General features: G+C 49.8%; 1 protein-coding gene across 1 annotated transcript in view; it reads right to left on the reverse strand.

Annotated features, from left to right (window-relative positions):
- The window catches only part of LOC137310055 (protocadherin-16-like), a 351,469-nt gene that overhangs the window by 77,392 nt on the left and 255,722 nt on the right, over positions 1-18,355 (reverse strand). The window contains exons 7-11 of the mRNA XM_067978016.1: positions 10,122-10,218; positions 8,501-8,658; positions 3,957-4,797; positions 1,876-2,115; positions 589-714 (exon numbers count right to left, since the gene is read on the reverse strand). Coding sequence (XP_067834117.1) covers positions 589-714; positions 1,876-2,115; positions 3,957-4,797; positions 8,501-8,658; positions 10,122-10,218 — 1,462 coding nt within the window. The remainder of the gene's footprint in view (positions 1-588; positions 715-1,875; positions 2,116-3,956; positions 4,798-8,500; positions 8,659-10,121; positions 10,219-18,355) is intronic.

The raw sequence follows: 18,355 nt of genomic DNA on the forward strand, positions 1-18,355 counted from the left end.
CCAAGTGCTGGAAAGTGGGATTAGGCTGGGTGGCTCTTTTTTGGCCGGCACGGACACGATGGGCCGAATGGCCTCCTTCTGTTCCATAAATTTCTATCATTCTATCCTGTTCCTATGTTCCTAGAGAAAGAGAGTTAGGGGAGAGGGAAATACAGAAAGAGAGGGAGAGGGAGAGAGAGAGGGAGAGGGAGAGAGACAACAATGAGAGAGGGAGGGAGTGAAGGAGAGACAGGGTGAGGGACAGAGAGAAAAAGCAGCAGAGGGAGAGAAAGAGGGACAGGGAGAGGAAGAGACAGAGGGTGGGATGGAGAGAGAGTGAAAAAAAAGGAGAGCATAAAGGATAGAGAGAGGGGAGGAAGGGAGAGTGAGTGAGAGAGGCAGAGAGATAGAATTAGCAGAGAGAGGGATGAATAGGGAGAGAAAAAGAGACGCAGACAGGGAGGGAGAGAGTGGGGGAGAGAGAGTGAAACAGAGGGTAAGAGATAGAGACAGTGACAGAAAGACATAGACACAGAGACTGAGATGAAGTCAGAGAGACAGACAGAAAGATCAGAAAAGGTGTGGGTCTCTCCCCGGTCGGTCCCTTACCCGTGATCAGATGGTGGTCTTGTTGCTCCCTGTCCAAGGGTCGACTGGTGCTTATAACCCCCGTCATTGGCTCGATGGAGAAACCGTCCTCCACCACTCCACCATACCTCAGGAGCCCATTGGAGCCTGGAGCAGATTGAAAACATGCAACACATTGCACCTGATGCTGGGATGACATACTTAAAAAATGACAAACAGTACAAGTGACAGAGGCAATGGAGGAGCCTAACATAAGAAAACAGGGATAAAGAAAAGGCTACTCCTCCCCACAGCCCATGTACACTCTCCCCCGTCACCGACTCTCCCCCGTCACCGACTCTCCCCCGTCACCGACTCTCCCCCGTCACCGACTCTCCCCCCGTCACCGACTCTCCCCCCGTCACCGACTCTCCCCCGTCACCGACTCTCCCCCCGTCACCGACTCTCCCCCATCACCGACTCTCCCCCATCACCGACTCTCCCCCATCACCGACTCTCCCCCATCACCGACTCTCCCCCATCACCGACACTCCCCCATCACCGACTCTCCCCCATCACCGACACTCCCCCATCACCGACTCTCCCCCATCACCGACTCTCCCCCATCACCGACACTCCCCCATCACCGACTCTCCCCCCGTCACCGACTCTCCCCCCGTCACCGACTCTCCCCCCGTCACCGACTCTCCCCCGTCACCGACTCTCCCCCGTCACCGACTCTCCCCCCGTCACCGACTCTCCCCCCGTCACCGACTCTCCCCCCGTCACCGACTCTCCCCCGTCACCGACTCTCCCCCCGTCACCGACTCTCCCCCCGTCACCGACTCTCCCCCCGTCACCGACTCTCCCCCCGTCACCGACTCTCCCCCCGTCACCGACTCTCCCCACCCATTTAATGTCCTGCATAAATACTCCCATATTCCCCAGAGGAAAAAAAAAATTCCTGAATATTTCTCCATCTTTACATTTCTACTGTTTGACTGTGGGTTGCTGCATCTCGCAGACAACGCCTGACTCCAGCAGCACAGGGTGGATTTGACCCCCTCAGCCTGTCTCGACCCCTCAGTGCTCTGATCCCATTCCCATCCAGCTATTTAACCATGTGTGTGTTGTGATACACAATGGTGCACAATGACTGTTGGTCTTTGACATTCAGTGGCCATGTTTGAAGCGAAGGTCCCCAGCTCTCTGTCACCCGATGGACCCCTCCCACCCCCCCAAACTGTACAGTGACAGCAGGGATCCCACGAATGTCAGAGGGAGATTAAGTCTTGGACCAGTTGGTTTAGTTGTTGAGTGACTAGTTACCTTGATCTCTGTCGGAGGCATGGAGTTGGATAACCATGGTACCCGGTGGTTGGTTCTCCATCACATGGGCTTCATATGCTGTCTTGTCAAATCTTGGCACCTCATCATTGACATCAATCACCTGAATGTGGAGACGCTGAGTGGCTGATTGGGGCAAAGACCCGTGATCTGATGCCTCGATCGTCAGATTAAACCAACTCTGCTCTTCGCAATCCAGACCTTTTACAATGGATAAGGCCCCTTGAATCAAACAGACAGGTCTGTGTTATCGGGGGGATATAGGAGGGATATATTGGGGATAGATACCGGGGGGTATATTAGGGGGATATGGGTGGGGAGATCAGGGGGTATTGGGGGGATATCAGGAGAATATCGGGGGAGATATTAGGGGCGATATCGGGGGAGAGATATCAGGGGAAGATATCGGGGGGATATTGGAGGGAGATATTGGGGGAGATATCGGGGAAGATCGATGGGATATCGGGGATATTGGGGGGTCATGGGTGGGGAGATCAGGGGATATTGGGGGATAGCGGGGGGAATATTGGGGGGCAGATATTGGGGTGAGATATCGGGGGAGATATATCGGTGGTAGATATCTGGAGATATCGGGGGAAGATATCAGGGGAGATATCGGGGGCGATATAGGGGGGATGTATCGGGAGTAGATATTGGGGTAGATATCGGGAGGATATTGGGGGCAAAAGGGTGGGGAGACCGGAGGATATTGGGGGGATATCAGTGGGAATATTAGGGGGAGATATCAGGGAGAGATATGGAGGGGAGATATCAGGGGCAATATATTGGTGGTAGATATCGGGGGAGATAGCGGGGGAAATATAGGTGGGAGATATCGGGGGAGATATCGGTGGGAGATATCGGAGGCGATATGGGGGGAAATATCGGGGGTAGATATCTTGGGTAGATAGCGGGGGGATATTGGGGGCGATATCGGGAGGACATGGGTGGGGAGATTGGGGGATATCGGGGGGATGTTGAGGGGAGATATCAGGGGCGATATTGGGGGATATATCGATGGTAGATATCGGGGGATATTGGGGGGGATATCGGGGGTAGATTTTTGGGCAATATCGGGGAGAGATGTCGGGGGATATTGGGGAAGATATCGGGGGAGATATTGGGGGCGACATAAGGTGGATATATCGGGGTAGATATCAGGGGTAGATATTGGGGGACAGCAGGGGGAGATAATGGGGGATATCGGGGCAATATTGGGGAGAGATATCATGGAGATTTTGGGAGGAGATATTGGGGGCAATATGGGGGGATATATCAGGGGTAGATATGGAGGGATGTCGGGGGAGATATCAAGGGAGATATCAGGGGAGATATCGGGGGAGATATCGGGGGGTTATTGGGGGGAGATATAGTGGGGATATATTGGTGGTAGATATCGGGGGAATATTAGGGGGATATCAGGGAGATATTGGGGAGAAATATCAGGAGAGAAATCAGGAGGAGATAATGGCGGTGATATAGGAGGGATATATAGGGGGAGATATCGGGGGTAGATAATATCCGGGGGATATCGGGGAGAGGTATCGGGGGAGATTTCGAGAGGAGATATCGGGAACAATATGGGGGGATATATCAGGGGGTAGATATCGGAGGGAGATAACAGGGGGAGATATCGGAGGGATAGTGGGGGCGATATCGGGGTTAGATATCGGGGTTATCGGGGATATCAGGGCGATATCGGGGCAGATAGCGGGGGGATATCAGGGGAAGATGTGGGGGGATATCGAGAGGGAAATGGGTGGTGAAATCTGGGGGGGAGATTGGGGGAATATCGGGGGGGATGTGGGTGGGGAGATCGGGGGATAATCGGGGGGGGATATCTGGGCGGGGGGGATATGGGTGGGGATATGGGAGGATATCGGGGGGTGATATCGTAGACGGTTATCAGAGGGGATATCAGGGTAGTTAAGGGAGCGGTATCGGGGGGGGTAAATATCGGAGGGGTGATATATAGGGGGATATCAGAGGGGGGAGGTATCGGTTGGGAGGGGGGGTTCCTTGTGGCGATATCGTGCTCAGTCTCCCATCACACGGCTCCTTACCTGTGTTTGGATTGAGGTGGAACTTGCTGCTTCCATGGCCAGACTTTATCCGATAACTAACTCGGCCGTTCTCTCCCAGATCAGCGTCCTGGGCAACAAGATACGAAACAACAGTGCCAACCGGCTGATCCTCCATCACATTCACCGTTGGTGGGGACATGAACTGAGGGCTGTTGTCATTCTCATCTGTGACAAAGACTCGGGCGGTCACTGCCGAGGACTTGCGCTGACTGATGTTGAGGGATTGGTCTGTCGCCTGTACGACCAGAAGGAAGGATGGTGTCAACTCCCGGTCGATGGGCGTTTCCGCTGTCAGCACCCCAGTGATGGGATCGAGCTGCAGGAAGGACCCTGGGGGTGTCTGGTGGAGGGGTGAGTATCGGATCTCGCTGTTGGGACCACTTCCATCTTCATCCACTGCCTGAAAGGTATAAATGGAGGCCCCGATCTCTGCATTCTCACAGATGATGATGGTGATGGGGTCTTCAGCAAACTGTGGTGCGTGTTCATTACGATCCTGGATATCGATGTCTACAAAGATGACCGTGCTGTGAGGGAACCCTGTGCTCAGGTCACTGGCCGCTATCTGCAGCTGGTAACGTGATCCCAGCTCATAATCCAGTTCCTGGGCGATGTAGATATCTCCCGTCAGTCTGTCCACCATGAATCGCCCGTCGACATCACTCCCCCCAACCAGAGTGTAGGTCACCTGACCATCTACACGTGCCAATTGGTCATGTGAAGCAACCGAACCAATCACAGAGCCTGGTGCCATTCCCTCAATGGATTTGAACGTGACTGTGCTGTCAGTCTGCGGTAAACTACTGGGGGAGCTCAGCACCTAATGGGTTAAACAAAAACCGCGTAAATGGGGATATAAATGCCGGGAAGGTGGTTAAGTACACGAGGGAGAAAGGAATAGAAGGATATGCTGATAGGGTGAGATGAAGTAGGGAAGGAGGAGGCTCGTGTGGAGCATAAACACCAGCATGGACCAGTTGGGCCGAATGGCCTGTTTCTGTGCTGTGCATTCTGTGTAAAAGTGAAACTGAAACTTTTGGCAGAGAATAGCTTGGAAATGACAAGCCAGAAACAAGAAATACCCAGAACAAGATTCTTCCCTCCTCTGCGTTAGTGCAACTTCCATTTATTCAACACCTTTAATGTAATAAAATATCCCAGGGCGCTTCACTGGGACACCGAGCTACATAAGGAGATATTAGAACAGATGACCAAAAGCTTAGTCAAAGAGATAGTTTTTAAGGAGCGTCTTAAAGGAGGAGAAAGAGATAGAGAGGTTTAGGGAGGGAATTCCAGAGCTTAGGGCCGAGGCAGCTGAAGGCACGGCCGCCAATGGTGGAGTGATTAAAATTGGGGGATGCACAAGAGGCCAGAATTGGAGGAGCGCAGAGATCTCGGAGGGTTGTAGGTCTGGAGGGGGTTACAGAGATCGGGTGGGGGACTAATGCACGGTTAGAATACAGGGGCTCACGCCCCATGTTCAAATACTGAACAGCCCAATGTTAAACATTCCCTCTGATGGGATTTCTGACAGTTATTTATAGACTCAGGTCTGTATTAAAATTTTTTACAGTTTCGACTGTGCAACATTCAATTCTTCAGATCAGTGTCAGCATCAAAGCACAGATACCACGGTGTAAATAACAAGAACACAAGATAAAAAGCATACGGGATCCTGGGCTCTATAAATAGAGGCAGAGAGTACAAAAGTATGGAAGTCATGATGAACTTTTATAAAACACTGGTTCGGCCACAACTGGAGTATTGTGTCCAGTTCTGGGCACCGCACTTTAGGAAAGACGTGAAGGCCTTAGAGAGGGTGCAGAAGAGATTTACTAGAATGATTCTGGGGATGAGGGACTTTAGTTTTGTGAATAGACTGGAGAAGCTGGGATTGTTCTCCTTGGAACAGAGAAGGTTGTGAGGAGATTTGACCGAGGTGTTCAAAATCATGAAGGGTCTAGACAGAGTAGATAGAGAGAAACTGTTCCCATTGGCGGAAGGGTCAAGAACCAGAGGACACAGATTTAAGATGATTGGCAAAAGGACCAAAGGTGACATGAGGAAAAACTTTTTTACACAGCGAGTGGTTCGGATCTGGAATGCACTGCCCGAGGGGGTGGTGGAGGCAGATTCAATCATGGCCTTCAAAAGAGAACTGGATAAGTACTTGAAAGGAAAAAATGTGCAGGGCTACGGGGATAGGGCGGGGGAGTGGGACTAGTTGGATTGCTCTTACATAGAGCCAGAGGAGACTTGATGGGCCGAATGGCCTCCTTCCATGCTGTAACCAGTCTATGATTCTATGATTCTAAATGTGATTAATATGATTTGCTCATGTGGAGGCTAAACACTGACACAGACCAGTTGGGCCGATCAACCTGTTTCTGTGTTGTAAGGACTATTTATCTATGAATAAAGCTCCCTCTACACTGTCCCATCAAACACTCCCAGGGCAGGTACAGGGTTAGATACAGAGTAAAGCTCCCTCTACACTGTCCCATCAAACACTCCCAGGGCAGGTACAGCACAGGTTAGATACAGAGTAAAGCTCCCTCTACACTGTCCCATCAAACACTCCCAGGTCAGGTACAGGGTTAGATACAGAGTAAAGCTCCCTCTACACTGTCCCATCAAACACTCCCAGGGCAGGTACAGGGTTAGATACAGAGTAAAGCTCCCTCTACACTGTCCCATCAAACACTCCCAGGGTCAGGTACAGGGTTAGATACAGAGTAAAGCTCCCTCTACACTGTCCCATCAAACACTCCCAGGGCAGGTACAGGGTTAGATACAGAGTAAAGCTCCCTCTACACTGTCCCATCAAACACTCCCAGGGCAGGTACAGCACAGGTTAGATACAGAGTAAAGCTCCCTCTACACTGTCCCATCAAACACTCCCAGGGCAGGTGCAGGGTTAGATACAGAGTAAAGCTCCCTCTACACTGTCCCATCAAACACTCCCAGGTCAGGTACAGGGTTAGATACAGAGTAAAGCTCCCTCTACACTGTCCCATCAAACACTCCCAGGGCAGGTACAGGGTTAGATACAGAGTAAAGCTCCCTCTACACTGTCCCATCAAACACTCCCAGGGCAGGTACAGGGTTAGATACAGAGTAAAGCTGCCTCTACACCGTCCCATCAAACACTCCCAGGGTCAGGTACAGGGTTAGATACAGAGTAAAGCTCCCTCTACACTGTCCCATCAAACACTCCCAGTGGACTCATGGGGTGAAAGTGCCAAATTAATTCAGTTCTTGGACTCAATCCCACTGTGAGAACTCGGCTGATTTTGCGTGAAGTAGGACGGAGAGAGGAGACTTCTAGCCCATCATCCTGAGCTAGTTTGAAGCTTGGGTCCCAGAGATGAACGACAGAAGTTTGATTACTTGTATCCGTGACACTGGACACTGGGTCCTTCACTCTCTGGACACTGAATCCTTCACTCTCTGGACACTGGACCCTTCACTCTCTGGACACTGTACACTGGACCCTTCGCTTTCTGGACACTGGACCCTGGATCCTTCACTCACTGGACACTGGACCCTTCATTCTCTAGACACTGGACACTGAATCCTTCACTCTCTGGACACTGGACCCTTCACTCTCTAGACACTGGACCCTTCGCTCACTGAACACTGGAACCTTCACTCTCTGGACACTGGACCCTTCACTCTCTAGACACTGGACCCTTCGCTCACTGAACACTGGAACCTTCACTCTCTGGACACTGGACCCTTCACTCTCTAGACACTGGACCCTTCGCTCACTGAACACTGGAACCTTCACTCTCTAGACACTGGACCCTTCGCTCACTGAACACTGAATCCTTCACTCTCTGGACACTGGACCCTTCACTCTCTAGACACTGGACCCTTCGCTCACTGAACACTGGAACCTTCACTCTCTAGACACTGGACCCTTCGCTCACTGAACACTGGACCCTTCACTCTCTGGGCACTGGACACTGGACCCTTCACTCTCTGGGCACTGGGCATTGGACCCTTCACTTTCTGGACACTGGATCCTTCACTCACTGGACACTGGACCTTTCACTTTCTGGATACCTAACCCTTCACTCTCTGGACACTTCATTCTCTGGACACTGCACCCTTCACCCTCTGGGCACTGGACCCTTTACCTTCTGGACAGTGGTCACTGGACCCTTCACTCTGTGGACACTGGACCCTTCACTCTCTGGACACTGGACCCTTCACTTTCTGGACACTGGACATTGGACCCTTCACTCTCTGGACACTGGCTCCATCACTCTCTGGATACTGGACACTGGACCCTTCACTCTCTGGACACTGGACATTGGCTCCTTCACTCTCTGGACACTGGACATTGGACTCTTCACTCTCTGGACACTGGACACTTCACTCTCTGGACACTGGCTCCTTCACTCTCTGGACACTGGACACTGGCTCCTTCACTCTCTGGACACTGGACACTTCTCTCTCTGGACTGGGCCAAACACCTTACAATTCCCTTTCACTCCTGTTGGTAAAAGTTTATGCACCTGGAGACGGACGGCGAGGGATGTGCTCCGAGGAGGATGACCACAGTCATGGGCTAGCACCGTGAACTCATATTCAGCTCTCTCAGGCCGCCTGAGCACTGTGGCTGTCCTAAGTTCACCAGAGGTGGGATGGAGAGAGAATCGCTGTGCCCAGGATCCTAGAGAGCGAGAGAAACTTGGGTCAAACACAAAATAACATGCACACATACACACAGACTTACATACACACATACACATAGACTTACATACACACATACACATAGACTCACATACACACATACACACAGACTCACATACACACAGACTCACACACACAGACACACACATGTACACAGACACATACATAGACACTACAACAGGTAATAACACACACGCACACACCCACATACAGACACATACATACACATGCACACAGACACACACCACAGACACAGAAACTACAACTTGTAATAACACACAGGCACATAGAAACACACAAACACACATATAGCATTTGCACCAGACAAGTGCCAGGCAATAACCATCTCCAACAAGAGAGTGTCTAACCACCTCCCCTTGACATTCAACGGCATTACCATCGCCGAATCCCCCACCATCAATATCCTGGGGGTCACCATTGACCAGAAACTTAACTGGACCAGCCATATAAATACTGTGGCTGCAAGAGCAGGTCAGAGGCTGGGTATTCTGCGGTGAGTGACTCACCTCCTGACTCCCCAAAGCCTTTCCACCATCTACAGGGCACAAGTCAGGAGTGTGATGGAATACTCTCCACTTGCCTGGATGAGTGCAGCTCCAACAACACTCAAGCTCGACACCATCCAGGATAAAGCAGCCCGCTTGATTGGCACCCCATCCACCACCCTAAACATTCACTCCCTTCACCACCGGCGCACTGTGGCTGCAGTGTGTACCATCCACAGGATGCACTGCAGCAACTCGCCAAGGCTTCTTCAACAGCACCTCCCAAACCCGCGACCTCTACCACCTAGAAGGACAAGGGCAGGAGGCACATGGGAACAACACCACCTGCACGTTCCCCTCCGAGTCACACACCATCCCGACTTGGAAATATATCGCCGTTCCTTCATCGTCGCTGGGTCAAAATCCTGGAACTCCCTTCCTAACAGCACTGTGGGAGAACCGTCACCACACGGACTGCAGCGGTTCAAGAAGGCGGCTCACCACCACCTTCTCAAGGGCAATTAGGGATGGGCAATAAATGCCGGCCTCGCCAGCAACGCCCACATCCCATGAACGAAAAAAAAATACACACCCAGACAGACACTACAATTGGCAATAACACAAATGCATACACAGCATAGACACACACACACACACATACGCACGCACATACACACACACACACACATACACACACACACGCACACGCACGCACATACACACACACATACACACACGCACGCACACACACACATACACACACACACATACACACACACGCACATACACACACACACATACACACACGCACATACATGCACGCACATACGCACACACACACACGCGCACACACACACACACGCGCGCACACACACACACACACATGCACGCACAAACAGACCCACACATGTACACACACTCACACACACAAACACACCTGAGAGAGAGTACACCACAGTCCCATTCTCCCCTTCATCTGGATCCTTTGCCTGTACAGTCGCCACCAGATTTCCCGATAGCTTTCCTTCAAAAACCTGCAAGAAGATCAGATGAAGAGCAGAGTCAGAGATCGGCGAATGTCGGAACTTCCAGCAGCAAGTTGATGTCTTTATGCTGAATCCACAACTTGTTTCTTGCTCCTCACAGTCTCTGCAAATTGAACCAAAACCTGGGCAATATTTTAAATTCAAATAAGACCTGATTAGTGCCTGATGTTTATGCAATCACACATTAGAAAATTGGGTCATGAAATCTTACAGCACAGAAGGAGGCCATTCGGCCTGTCGTGCCTGTGCTAGCTCTTTGAAAAAATTGTCCAATTTAGTCCCACTCCCCAGCTTTTTCCCCCTAACCCTGTCCAATTACCTTTTGAAAGTTCCTCTGGAATCTGCTTCCACCGCCCTTTCAGGGAGTGTGTTCCAGATCATTACAACCCTCTGTGTGAAAAAATTCCTCCTCATTTCCCCTCTGGTTCTTTTGCCATTTATTTTAAATCTCTGATCTCTGGTTACTAACCCACTTGCCAAAGGGAACAGTTTCTCTCTATTTACTCCATCAAAACCCCTCATAATTTTGAACACCTCTATTAAATCTCCCCTTAACGTTCTCTGCTCCAAGGAGAACAATCCCAGCTTCTCCAGTCTCTCCACATAACTGAAGTCCCCCATCCCTGGTACCATCCTGGTAAACTTCCTCTGCACCCTCTCCAAGGCCTTGACATCCTTCCTAAAGTGCGGTGCCCAGAATTGGACACAATACTCCAGCTGAGGCCGACTCCTGCTCCTATTTCTTATGTTCTTATGTTCCTTGTTTTTGTATTCTATGCCCCTATACCCAAAGCCCAGTATCCCATACGCTTTCTTAACCACCTCATCAACTTGCCCCGCCACCTTCAAAGATTTGTGAATGTGTCCCCCCAGCTCCCACTGCTCTTGCACTCCCCTCGAAATAGAACCATTTAGATTATACGGCCTCTCCATGTCCTTCCTCCCAAAGTGCATCATTTCACAATCATCCATTTAAATTGCATCTGCCATGTGTCTGCCCATTTCACCAGCCTGTCTCTGTCCTCCTGAAGTCTGTTACTCTCCTCCTCATTATTTACTCCATTGCCAAGTTTTGTATTATCCACAAACTTTGAAATGGTATCATCCTGTACCCAAGTCCAGATCATTTATATATAACAAGAAAACAAAACCAGTGGAGGACATTTAAATATAATAATCTGATTTGTGTGTAAACTGCCCAGGACTGCTCACTCCTACAGGCTTCCAGCCCCTCTCAATTAGAGCACAATGTCTCTGACCATTATTTCCTCAGAGCATCACTGGGAGAGATTTACAGAGAGTGATCTTAACTCCAGCGTAAATCGGGAATCGGGAGCGTCAATTTCATTAAATCATCGAGCTTCCAGTTTGGAACATGCTCCCTTTAGGCAGATCGCAGATTATTTCCGCCCATCTCCCATCGTCCATCGCCCACCACTGCCATTGTCCACCCAGCACCCATCGCCCACCACTGCCATTGTCCACACAGCACCCATCGCCCACCATGCCCATCGTCAATCAACAATCACATGCTACGCCCTTCACCCATCACCCTCCCATCACCCATCACCCACCACGCCCATCACCCTCCCATCACCCATCACCCACCCATCGCCCATCACCCGCCAATTGCCCATCACCCACCACGCCCATCACCCACCCATTGCCCATCACTCATCACCCACCCATTGCCCATCACTTATCACCCACCCATCGCCCATCACCCATCACCCATCGCCCATCGCCCATCACCCATCGCCCATCACCCATCACTTATCACCCACCCATCGCCCATCACTTATCACCCACCCATCGCCCATCACCCATCACCCATCGCCCATCACCCATCACTTATCACCCACCCATCGCCCATCACTTATCACCCACCCATCGCCCATCACTTATCACCCACCCATCACCCATCACCCATCGCCCATCACCCATCACCCACCCATCGCCCATCACCCATCACCCATCACTTATCACCCACCCATCACCCACCACTTATCACCCACCCATCGCCCATCACCCACCCATCGCCCATCGCCCATCACTTATCACCCACCCATCACCCATCACCCATCGCCCATCACCCATCACCCACCCATCGCCCATCGCCCATCACTTATCACCCACCCATCACCCATCACCCATCGCCCATCACCCATCACCCACCCATCGCCCATCACCCATCACCCATCACTTATCACCCACCCATCACCCATCACTTATCACCCACCCATCGCCCATCACCCACCCATCGCCCATCGCCCATCACTTATCACCCACCCATCGCCCATCACCCATCGCCCATCACCCACCCATCGCCCATCACCCATCGCCCATCACCCACCCATCGCCCATCACTCATCACCCACCCATCGCCCATCACCCACCCATCGCCCATCATCCACCCGGTTTACGCTGGAGATGAAAATCGCTCCGTATAAATATTAAATACAAAATGGTGATCAAGTTGGGAGAGAATCCGAATTTCGGTCCACAGAGACACCGAGCCCCCAGAGCTTGCAAATACACTGCGACAGCTGATGTGATGAAACTGAATGGGAAATGTTGACATAGGGATTTACAATGGTAAACATTGATAGAAAAGTATAACCAAAAGTGTGACAATAGGAAGTAGGATTTGTGAACAGGAAGTGCATGTTCTGTGCAACACCTTTAGTCATTTACACACATTGATTGCTACTTTTCCTCATAAATTCTCTAAAGCAAAGAAGTGCTCCTGTCATTTGACTTGGGGAAGGTCAGCGAGGGAGATTGGGCCTCCAACTCCAACTTCATGGAACAAAGCAATGCACTCACGGTCACACATAGTCAGTGACACACAGTCAAACTCACACTCACAGTCACACTCAGTGACACTCACAGTCACACAGTCAGTGACACAGAGACACATTCACACTCACAGTCACACACAGTCACAGTCAGTCACACCCACAGTCATAGTCACACAGCAGGAGACCATAGAACCATAGAAAGGTCACAGCACTGAAGGAGGCTATTCGGCCCATCGAGTCTGCACTGGCTCTGTGCAAGAGCAATCCAGCTAGTCCCATTTTCCCGCCCTATCCCCGTAGCCCTGCAAATTTTTTCCCTTCAAGTACTTATCCAGTTCCTTTTTGAAGGCCATGATTGAATCTGCCTCCACCACCCCCTCGGGCAGTGCATTCCAGATCCTAACCACTCGCTGTGTAAAAAAGTTTTTCCTCATGTCACATAGAGTCATAGAGTCATAGAGTTATACAGCACGGATAGAGGCCCTTCGGCCCATCGTGTCCGCGCCGGCCATCAAGCCCTGTCTACTCTAATCCCATATTCCAGCATTTGGTCCGTAGCCTTGTATGCTATGGCATTTCAAGTGCTCATCCAAATGCTTCTTGAATGTTGTGAGGGTTCCTGCCTCCACAACCCTTTCAGGCAGTGAGTTCCAGACTCCAACCACCCTCTGGGTGAAAAAGTTCTTTCTCAAATCCCCTCTAAACCTCCCGCCTTTTACCTTGAATCTATGTCCCCTTGTTATAGAACCCTCAACGAAGGGAAAAAGCTCCTTAGTATCCATCCTATCTGTGCCCCTCATAATTTTGTACACCTCAATCATGTCCCCCCTCAGCCTCCTCTGCTCCAAGGAAAACAAACCCAATCTCCCCAGTCTCTCATCATAGCTGAAGTGCTCCAGCCCTGGTAACATCCTGGTGAATCTCCTCTGCACCCTCTCCAAAGCGATCACATCCTTCCTGTAGTGTGGCGACCAGAACTGCACACAGTACTCCAGCTGTGGCCTAACCAGTGTTTTATACAGCTCCATCATAACCTCCTTGCTCTTATATTCTATGCCTCGGCTAATAAAGGCAAGTATCCCATATGCCTTCTTTACCACCTTATCTACCTGTTCCGCCGCCTTCAGGGATCTGTGAACTTGCACACCAAGATCCCTCTGACCCTCTGTCTTGCCTCGGGTCCTCCCATTCATTGTGTATTCCCTTGCCTTGTTAGTCCCTCCAAAGTGCATCACCTCGCACTTTTCCGGGTTAAATTCCATTTGCCACTGTTCCGCCCATCTGACCAACCCATCTATATTGTCCTGCAGATTGAGGCTATCCTCCTCGCTATTTACCACCCTACCAATTTTTGTATCATCAGCGAACTTACTGATCATACCTTTTACATTCATATCCAAGTCATTAATGTAGACCACAAACAGCAAGGGACCCAGCACCGATCCCTGTGGTACCCCACTGGCCACAGGCTTCCAGTCACAAAAACAACCTTCGACCATCACCCTCTGCCTTCTGCCACTAAGCCAGTTTTGTATCCAAAGTGCCAAGGCACCCTGGATTCCATGGGCTCGTACCTTCTTGACCAGTCTCCTGTGGGGGACTTTATCGAAGGCCTTACTGAAATCCATGTATACCACATCCACTGCGTTACCCTCATCCACACGCCTAGTCACCCCCTCAAAAAATTCAATCAAATTAGTCAGACATGATCTTCCCTTGACAAAGCCATGTTGACTATCCCTGATTAATCCTTGCTTCTCCAAGTGGAGACTAATTTTGTCCTTCAGAATTTTCTCCAATAATTTTCCTACCACTGATGTTAGGCTCACTGGCCTATAGTTCCCCGGTTTTTCCCTACTCCCCTTCTTGAATAATGGTATTACATTAGCGGTTCTCCAGTCCTCTGGCACATCCCCTGTGGCCAGAGAGGTTCTGAATATATGTGTTAGAGCCCCCGCAATCTCCTCCTTTGCCTCACACAGTAGCCTGGGATACATTTCGTCCGGGCCTGGGGATTTATCCATTTTTAGGCCTGCTAAAACCGCCAATACCTCCTCCCACTCGATGTTAATATGTTCGAGTATATCACAGTCCCCCTGCCGTATTTCTATGTCTACATCGTCCTTCTCCATAGTGAAAACAGAGGCAAAAAATTCATTTAGAACCCCTCCTACATCTGCCGGCTCCACACACAGATTGCCATTTTTGTCCCTAATGGGCCCTATTTTTTCCCTAGTTATCCTCTTACCCTTAATATACTTATAAAACATCTTAGGATTTTCCTTTATTTTGCTCGCCAGTGTTATTTCATGGCCCCTCCTTGATCTCCTAATTTCTTTTTTAAGTATCCCCCTGCACTTTTTGTACTCCTCTAGGGCTTCCTCCGTCTTTAGCCTTTTGTATCTGCCAAAAGCCCTCCTTTTTTTCCTAATCCAGTCTCGTATATCCTCTGACATCCAAGGTTCTCTGGAGTTCTTGGAACCACCCTTGACCTTTACGGGAACATGTTGCCATTGTATGGTCTCAATCTCCCTTCTGAAAGACTCCCATTGCTCCGATTCGGATTTTCCTACAAGCAGCTGATCCCAGTCCATTTTGGCCAGATCCTGCCTTATCCTATTAAAATCGGCCTTCCCCCAATTTAGAACCTTTATTTCCGGCCCCTCCCTGTCCTTTTCCATGACCACCTTAAATCTCACCGAATTATGGTCACTGTCACCAAAGTGCTCACCTACTAGCACTTCTTCCACTTGGCCGGCCACATTCCCTAGAATTAGATCCAGTACCGCCCCCTCTCTTGTAGGACTTTCTACATGCTGGCTCAAAAAGCTCTCCTGGATGCACGTTAAGAATTTTGTACCCTCTAAGCCGTTTACACTCTGAGTATTGGTTTGGTTCTTTTGCCAATCACCTTAAATCTATGTCCTCTGGTTCCTGACCCTTCCACCAATGGAATGGTTTCTCTCTATCCACTCTGTCTAGACCCTGCATGATTTTGAATACCTCTATCAAATCTTCATTCAACCTTCTCTGTTCTAAGGGAACAATCCCAGCTTCTCCAGTCTATCCTCATAACTAAAGTCCCTCATCCCTGGAACCATTCCAGTCGATCTCCTCTGCACCCTCTCTAAGGCCTTCACATCCTTCCTGAAGTAAGATGCCCAGAACTGGACACAATACTTCAGTTGTGGCCAAACCAGTGTTTTATAAAGTTTCAACATTACCTCCTTGCTTTTGTACTCTATGCCTCTATTTATAAAGCCCAGGATTCCATATGCTTTTTTAACCACTTTCTCAACCTGCAATGCAGCAACTCGACAAGGCTTCTTCAACAGCACCTCCCAAACCCGCGACCTCTACCACCTAGAAGGACAAGAGCAGGAGGCACATGGGAACAACACCACCTGCACGTTCCTTCCAAGTCACACACCATCCCGACTTGGAAATATATCGGCCGTTCCTTCATCGTCGCTGGGTCAAAATCCTGGAACTCCCTTCCTAACAGCACTGTGGGAGAACCGTCACCACACGGACTGCAGCGGTTCAAGAAGGCGGCTCACCACCACCTTCTCAAGGGCAATTAGGGATGGGCAATAAATGCCAGCCTCGCCAGCGACACCCACATACCATGAACGAATAAAAAAAAACCTGCCCTGCCACCTTCAACGATTTGTGTACATGTACCCCCAGATCTCTCTGTTCCTGTACCCCTTTTAGAATTGTGCCCTCTTGTTTATATTGCCTCTCCTCGTTCTTCCGGCCGGAATGTACCACTTCACACTGTTCAGTGTTAAATTTCATCTGCCACATGTCTGTCCATGCCACCAGCCTGTCTGCATCCTCCTGAAGCCTATCACTATCCTCCTCACTGTTCACTACTTTTCCTCATAAATTCTCGAAAGCAAAGAAGTGCTCCTGTCATTTGACTTGGGGAAAGTCAACGAAGGAGATTGGGTGGCCATGCCTCCAAGCTTTGTGTCATCTGCAAATTTTGAAATTGTGCCCTGTACACCCAAGTCCAAGTCATTAATATATATCAAGAAAAGCAGTGGTCCCAGCACCGACCCCTGGGGAGCATCACTGTACACCTCCCTCCAGTCCGAAAAACAACCGTTCACCACTTCTCTCTGTTTCCTGTCCCTTAGCCAATTCTGTATCCATGCTGCCAGTGCCCTCTTTATTCCATGGGCTTCAACTTTGCTGACAAGCCTATTATGCGGCACTTTATCAAACGCCTTTTGAAAGTCCATATACACAACATCAACTGCATTGCCCTCATCGACCCTCTCTGTTACCTCATCAGGTTTGTTAAACACGATTTGCCTTTAACAAATCGGTGCTGACTTTCCCTAATCAATCCACACTTGTCCAAGTGACTGGTAATTTTGTCCCTGATTATCATTTCTAAAAGTTTCCCCACTACCAAGGTTAAACTAACTGGCCTATAGTTAGTTGCTAGGTTTATCCTTACACCCATTTTTGAACAAGGGTGTAACATTTGCAATTCTCCAGTCCTCTGGAACCATCCCCGTATCTACGGATGTTTGGAAGATTATGGCCAGAACCTCCACAATTTCCACCCTTACTTCCCTCAGCAACCTAGGATGCATCACATCTGGACCGGGTGACTTATCTACTTTAAGTACAGCTAGCCTTTCTAGTACCTCCTCTTTATCAATTTTTAGCACATCCACTATCTCAACTACCTCCTCTTTTACTGTGACTTTGGCAGAATCTTCTTCCTTGGTGAATGTAAGGAATCGTACAACACCAGGTTATAACCTGGTGTTGTAAGATTCCTTACATTTGTCCACCCCAGTCCATCACTGGCATCTCCACATCATTCCTTGGTAAAGACAGATGCAAAGTACTCATTTAGTACCTCAGCCATGCCCTCTGCCTCCATGGGTAGATCTCCTTTATGGTCCCTAATCGGCCCCACCCCTCCTCTTACTACCCGTTTACTGTTTACATGCCTGTAGAAGACTTTTGGATTCCCTTTTATGTTGGCCGCCAGTTTATTCTCATACTCTCCCTTTGCCCCTCTTATTTCCTTTTTCACTTCCCCTCTGAATTTTCTATATCCAGCCTGGTTCTCACTTGTGATACCAACCTGACATCTGTCATATGTCCCTTTTCTCTGTTTCATCTTACTCCATCTTTTTCGTCATCCAGGGAGCTCTGGCTTTAGTTGCCCTACCTTTCTGCCTCGTGGGAATGTACCCAGACTGTACCTGAACCATCTCTTTAAAGGCCGCCCATTGTTCAATTACAGTTTTGCCTGCCAATCTTTGATTCCAATTTACCCGGGCCGGATCCATTCT

The sequence above is a fragment of the Heptranchias perlo genome, unplaced genomic scaffold (assembly GCF_035084215.1).
Source record: "Heptranchias perlo isolate sHepPer1 unplaced genomic scaffold, sHepPer1.hap1 HAP1_SCAFFOLD_204, whole genome shotgun sequence".
Lineage (NCBI taxonomy): Eukaryota > Metazoa > Chordata > Chondrichthyes > Hexanchiformes > Hexanchidae > Heptranchias > Heptranchias perlo.